General features: G+C 32.2%; 1 protein-coding gene across 1 annotated transcript; it reads right to left on the reverse strand.

Moving 5' to 3' along the window:
• Nucleotides 1-6,035: 6,035 nt before the first annotated feature.
• On the reverse strand, nucleotides 6,036-6,578 carry LOC139426542 (uncharacterized). The gene has a single exon (XM_071185793.1). It carries the CDS (start codon nucleotides 6,576-6,578, stop codon nucleotides 6,036-6,038), a length of 543 nt encoding a protein of 180 aa, XP_071041894.1.
• Nucleotides 6,579-7,169: the final 591 nt, after the last annotated feature.

A 7,169-nucleotide genomic window follows, 5' to 3' on the forward strand; every position in this document is an offset into this window, starting at 1 on the left:
TTCGAGGAACATTCCAGTGACTTTCAAGTCATGTCTTGGCCCCCAAATTCACCTGACCTTAATCCAATAGAGCAATTGTGGTCCTACTTGGAAAACAAAATTCGTGCTGCCACGCTACCCCCTCGCAATATGAGGGAATAGCAGGACCAGTTGGTGAGCACTTGGTACCAGATACCTCAGACTACCTATCAGCACCTTATGGAATCAATGCCACGGCGGGTGCTATCAGTTTTGAGGGCTAAAGGTGGTCCTACATGTTATTAGCAGGGTGGTCATATTGTAATGGCTCTTCGGTGTATACATATGAGCAATTCTACAAATAAACGCCAATTCTTATACTAAAATATAATCTTATTGTATGAAATCTCTATAAATATATTTTAGAGAGTATAATAATATTATATTTATGTAAAAATCGTTTTATCTGAATAAATGGCTCAGATTTATCTGAGTATGTCAGAAAGAGTATGTCACATTTTAAGTATGTCACAAAGAAAAAATTTCATGTTCACGATTTTTTCTTCCCTTTATAGGGTGTAAAAAAGAAGAAAATTCATGTAGAAATAATGTGCCCTCCCACCAAAAAAATTTTTTTTAATTTTTTTTGGCCGCCTAATTGGCGTTTACTTGTAGAATTGCTCATATATACACACAGTGAAATAGTTCTCACGACTAGAATCTATGTCTCGTATATTAATCGTTTTGTTACTCTATAAGAATTGAATCCCAAATTCAATCGGGGGCAAAATTTTTAACTTAAATTTTTTTATTTGAATTTATGTCTGCGTTATACATTAAAACGTGGTATGAAGAAAAAAAAATATAACAATATTTTTTTAGAAAATGCGGGGAAAAATTTGATTTAATAAAAACCCAAAAATTGACCTCTTTTCCAAATCCCATAGATTACTTAAAATTTATAATTTTTTTTTTATTATTCTTGCTTTATAATACTGACAAAAACTTAACTTAGGGCATAGAACTGCGCATTGGACTTAATATTAATATGTAGATATTTTACAGCAAATATCGAAAATCATTCCGAAAAAGAAAGTTAAGAATTGCAATGATTTATTTTTATTTTAACTGTAATGCATAAAATAAAAGATTTACGCAGTCTATTTCCTAGACATATATGTATGTAAAATATTCATGCAAAATTTAAAGTTTTTCAAACAGAAATATTTTGAGAGATTGCATTTAAAATGAAAGGAAATAAAATAAAAAATTTGTTTTGAGGAAAAGGATAAAAAATAAACAATTAACAATGCAGTAAACAAAATAAATGATTTTTAAAGGATTTCTTAATCATGAAACTAAACTCAAATGGTTTTAGAAATAGAAAATCACATAGTTTTATTTTATATATATATAAAAAAAACGCTTTTTGGTCAAAATCGATTTAAAAAAGATAGTCGGGTACTTCAAAGCACTCCAGGCTCGAAAAGCCGATTCGTCAGCTAAAGTGATCCTTCATACAAGATCATCATCACAACAACAAGAAAAACAATAGGCAAGTTTTCCCAAGGCACAAGGCCCCGAGTCAAGCACAACTCTATAGCAGTAAAAATGAAGTGGATAAAGTTATTCCAATTTTCCTACGGATAATGAAACATTTATCACCTATAAGAATACATGAAATCAAGGTATAATAATGATGCCATTTCAATTGTTTTTGTATGTAACGAACCCATTTACGATAATACGATTTGTAAGTTACAATGTCCTGAAACTCAATCAACCAGATCTACAGGCAAGGACATTTTATCGTTACACAATATTAAATGGGAAAGTGAATCAACAATAAAGTAATTAATTGCCTTTTGAAATTTAGTAAAATTTAAAAAACTGTGCAGCTCTCTTATCATGCTTCGATATAAATAATTTTATTCTATAACAGTCGTTGAACAGCCGATCCAATTTTTCAGCTCACGATTGCGAATATTCAGCTCCCGTTAATCCAGAAGACAAGAGAACTACTGGATCAAATATTGGAAGGATTTTTGCTTTAGTGGATAACTTTTCGATTGAACTAAACGGCATTTACGCTACATGGCGAGGAAAACCACGAAAACCTTCGACGGTTAACCTGACAGTAAGTGGGATTTAACTCCTGATAGGTCTCCCACTGAGGATATTTAGTGGCAGCACAGTGGAAGGTGCCAGCCGGGTGCGAAATTCGTATCGACCTGTCATCGCTGGGTTTCGAACCTGGAGCAAATCATTGGAAGACGAGAGCTCTATCTCCTGAGCCTCCATGCCTCTTGGTATAAATCATTTAAATGTCATGGTAGTCAATATCATTTTCATTCAAAATTTAAATCGTCACATTACGCTATCACTTGAAAATATTCCGCCTGAAGCCGGAAAAAACAACAAGGCAGAATAGCCTAAACTGGAAACCATTACACTTGGTAAAATTGTTCAAATAAAACTTTTTTTCTCTCCAATGTGACTTGAATAAATTATGATCTCTTGCATTTGTTTTTACAGTTACGTTGACATATATATGAGGAGAATTTGTCATTCTATCCTTACATTTTAACTTCCAAATAGCGTTTGCGTTAATAACACATCACTATCTATCCATTATTGCGATTTACTCGTTATTATAATTAATGCACCGAAAACGCAGCTTTAAACTCCTATACAATCTCTTATTATATTTAACTACCTCACATAAACTACCTAAGCCCAATATAATTAACAGACTCGATGTGACCTAAGGCAGTAATCTTGATCAAGTAATTACATAACAGTGATGTTAGTGGTAGAATGATGTGTTCTTTATAAGGCTTATCGTCTTGTAACAGTAGATATCAATAAGTGATAGAAAGGTAATAGTTTATAGAAATTTTCTGCCATGGAATGTAGTGTTAGAGAGCTCTTAATTTAAGAATTATTTTTAAGTCGCGTTCAGTCTTGTTTAGCATTATAATTGTTTGATTTTAGCTAATGGAATATACAGGGAGTGATAGTATGATAACAGTTTATAGCTCCCCAGTGCTATGTTAGGGAGCTCATGATATAAGAAATATTTTAGAGATGAGTTTAGACGATTTTTGGCAATATATTTGCATCATTTTAGCTAATTGCAGGTTTTTGAAATTCGAAATAACTGCCAGAACTTCAGTTACTCATTATCACTCCATGTAACACAAATTATGGAACACCACGTTACGCAAATGATGGAACACCATGTAACGCAAATGATGTTGCATCAAAAAGTTCTCCATGAATGCAAATTTCTTCCGATACCTAATCCAGGAGTTCCCTTGTCTTCTGAATTGAATTCAAAATTACAAGGCTACGGAACAAAATTACAAGGCAGTTAAACATCAGTAGTCACATAAACCCAAAATTTGGTCTGCTGTTCAACGATGGTTATAAATAAAATAAAATAACTCACTATCAAATTTTTTCTTTATTTTTTCTTTTTAACAAAAAAAAATGTAAAAACATGCATACCATTTGAGCTCATTTAACTCTTTCTCTTAAAAAATGCTAAACAATGTCCATCTTCAATCTATTTCAAAAAGAAAACTTGTTAGTTTAAAAACTTTTTTGCGATTTTATTAATTAAAAATTGTGAATGAAAAGAACATTATGATTGTAAGAGGTTATTTAATTAGAAAATCAAGTATGCAATTTTGTATCTTGAGACATATTTGCCATTAAAAGTTGCATTTTATTATTTAAATCAAATCAAATAATGCAATTAACTAAAATTATTTTTTTCTTATTATTCCCTTTCATATTACTTTCCTTCAAGAAAATTTTTTTTTTAATATTTACATCGCTTTTATGAACGAACAAATACTTCTCTGTACATACATAGTTATCTCATTCTTGCAATAAAGCATAAAGACATTTTATGCAATATGTTTGGTAATTTTATTTTATTTTATAAACGTCGTTGAATAGCCGACCCAATTTTTGAGTTTAGGTACTATTAATGTTCAACTCCTTAGCCCAATCCAGAAGACAATGGAACTCCTAAATACACCATTGGGAGAAATTTAACTTCAAGGAGGATTTTTTTTGATGACACTAACCCGCATTTGTGTCATATGGAGAGGAAGAACACGAGAACCTCCCACGGTTAGGCTGGCGGCAACGAGACTCTAACCCATGATTCGTCTATCTCTGAGGATAATCCATGTCAGCACTGTGGTCGGTGCAAGCTGGATGCGGATTCGTATCCACCAGCCATCCTTGGGATTTGAACCAAGTTCACATCATTGGAAGGCAAATGCTCTATATCCTGAGCCATCGCGGCTCTATGTTTGGTAATTGGATCAATGCAAAATTAAAATAATGTCCCCCCACCAGCTCATAGTACTGCACATAGGGTCTATGAGAAGCATCTATCAGAAAACGGTGTGGCCATAACAAAATAAGGCATGAGATTTCCTTTCTTTCCGCCACTTTTAAGTATTAACAAAGGTATTTAGTTGATAAATGATTTATCGGACCATAAGTTTAGTTGTTTATTTTATAAAGAAAGACAAATGCACTGTTTATGAACCAGTTACGGAGATAATGTAATTCGCCCCATTGCCTGAAAACTTTTAAAAATTTAACGCATTTGTGCAGCAACAGGTACCATTGGCAGTGTTAAACTATAAATGTTGACCGAATTGGTGACTAAAACTTAAACTCATGGAATTTTTAGTAAAAATGTAGTTTATCTACAACCAAAGAATTATGAACTAACTAGCAAAAACTTAATAATAAAGAGAGAAATCGGTGAACTAAAATAAGCTATGATAGCATTAAAACAGCATTCCCTCAGAACAAATTTTGAAATCGGTAACTGAATCTGAAAAGGAAAGTATTTCAGATGTAATATCCCAGCTTGAAAATACGAACATAGTCGAGAATTTAAACACACCTCACAAAGTTCCCAGTTTCAGTAAAGAAAAACCAAAATCCATTGTGGTCCAAGTAAAATCAAAAACAATGAGAGTTGAGCTATTGAAGAAACTAAAAAAATCGTTAACTAACACCATCTGAAGTTAATCCACGTTTCATTGCAACACCCCATTTATTTCAATAAGCACTTAACTTCCGAACTTAAAATTTTGTTTTACTACTCACGGAAAACTAAAACTGAAAAGAGATTTAAGTTCTGCTGGATTTGACACTGGAAAATATTTATTCGAAAAGATAAATCCTCTAAAATTCACCGTGTAAAAACAGCAGAAGACCTTAATACTATTTCATTCGAGTAACCGTTACGCTCCAGATTGGCAAGCTATTGAAACCTTGGATAATTTAAGTTACTTTCTATCGTCCAACTGTAAATTAAAAATTAATATTGTGCATATATACATGAGAAATTTGCGTTTCAAACTTGACAGTTTTTGTTGCTCAATTTATAATTGTATTTGATGATTCAGCTGTTATAATTTTGACTGAAACTTAGATCTACAATGGTGAAAAAAGTTTTTATTCAATCGATAATTATGATTCCTAGAAATAATAATTGTTCTACTTGTAGAATAGTAATAATCTTGTAGAAATAATAATCGGTATTGCTTTCTTATCAGAAACGTCTAATGCGCATTGATGCGTATTTATCTTCAGCTGCAGAATTATTCATTTTGTGGAGCACATTCACACCAAAGATCTGCAACTAAATGCAACATGGCGAAGCGAGCTTATATTAAAGTAAGGCAAAACCTATAACTATTTTATTACAACTGAAATCACAATTACCTAAAAGAATTATAATCCCCATTATACTAAAATTACGATAATTTCGGGGTCTAAAATCGCTTAAAATTACACATTGATGTAGTGAAAAACAAAAATTCTTGGTAAAATTAAATATGACATAAGCAATTTTTTTACCCAGGATGAACTAGAGCAGTGGTCGGCAAACGTACTAGCCAAAGAGCCAAATATGAACATTACAAGAATTTCAAAGAAAAACTGGGAGACAAATCTGCTTGTTTAGTAAACTTTTATTACACTAAATAAGTAGTACACTAAATAAAACTAAATTTCATACTTAATAAAATAAATATCTATTAATGCGAACAATGTACTTGCATCTCCTTGGAAGGTTTGAGTAAGTCAGGTTTGTATGTCGTTGATTTTAATTTTAGGCATGATTCCAAGTTCTCATCAATAAGACTACTTCTCAGTTTACTCTTGATAATGTTCATGCTTGAAAAAGATTGTTCGCATATATATGTAGAACCGAAAAGGGAGAGAACAGCAAACGCGAGCTTTTTCAGCTGATCGTAAGAGTCAGGAATACTATTCCAAGCGTTGAAAATGGTCATGTCTTCCTTCTCCAGGTTATTCAAAGCAGACCACTTGTGTTGGAAACTAATATCAATTTTTTTCTTCTCCAATATTTCCAGTTCAACACAAAGACGCTCAAATTTAGAGAGCCATATATCCTTGTTTTTTAAATCCATTAATTGTATTTCAAAGCTACCAATGTCAATTTCAAGAGGAGAAAATTTCAACTCGGTTATCGTAGCATTAAGAGGATTTTTGACAAAAGCTAAAATTGCTCTGCTGTTTTTAAATTCCTGAAACTTACTGAGAAATGTTTCCCTCATATTTAAAATTATTGTTTAAAGCGGTTTTTATTAATAGAGGAATTATTTCCTTGGCGATGCTTCAGCAGGCTCGAAGGCTTGCCAAGTTTTGTTTTTAAATGAAAATATTATTGCGCCTCCCATGGATATTTGTGCCAGAGCCGCATTTAAGGAGCCAAGGAGCCACATGCGGCTCTGGAGCCGTACTTTGCCGACCACTGAACAAGAGAAAAATGATAGCACTCAGTGTTAGTACCAACTTTAATAAGTATTATTTCCTACACTTTGTCACCTCTTGGAAGATATATTTGTAAATGACATTGGTATTGTTCAAAAAAGTTTATATATACAATATATATATATATATATATGTATGTATATATATATCAAGCAGAAAAAGCAAGATAATAATCAATGCTACGTAAATTATGGTAATTAGAGACATAGCATATTTTTGTAATACTTAAGTTATTGATAATTTACTATACAGTCTCTGGCCAAATTATTTGACGCACTATAAGATTCTATGTAAAATCTTAATTATCAGGTGATACTATATAGCTTTATTGTTTTTACGCAACTGAAACCGGTTTGTACTTGTTTACGTTCGTG

This window comes from Parasteatoda tepidariorum, chromosome 9 (assembly GCF_043381705.1).
Source record: "Parasteatoda tepidariorum isolate YZ-2023 chromosome 9, CAS_Ptep_4.0, whole genome shotgun sequence".
Taxonomy (NCBI): domain Eukaryota; kingdom Metazoa; phylum Arthropoda; class Arachnida; order Araneae; family Theridiidae; genus Parasteatoda; species Parasteatoda tepidariorum.

What these genes read in the sequence shown, in the direction of transcription:
- LOC139426542 (XM_071185793.1), bottom strand. Translation starts at nt 6,578, where the DNA reads ATGAGGGAAACATTTCTCAGTAAGTTTCAGGAATTTAAAAACAGCAGA.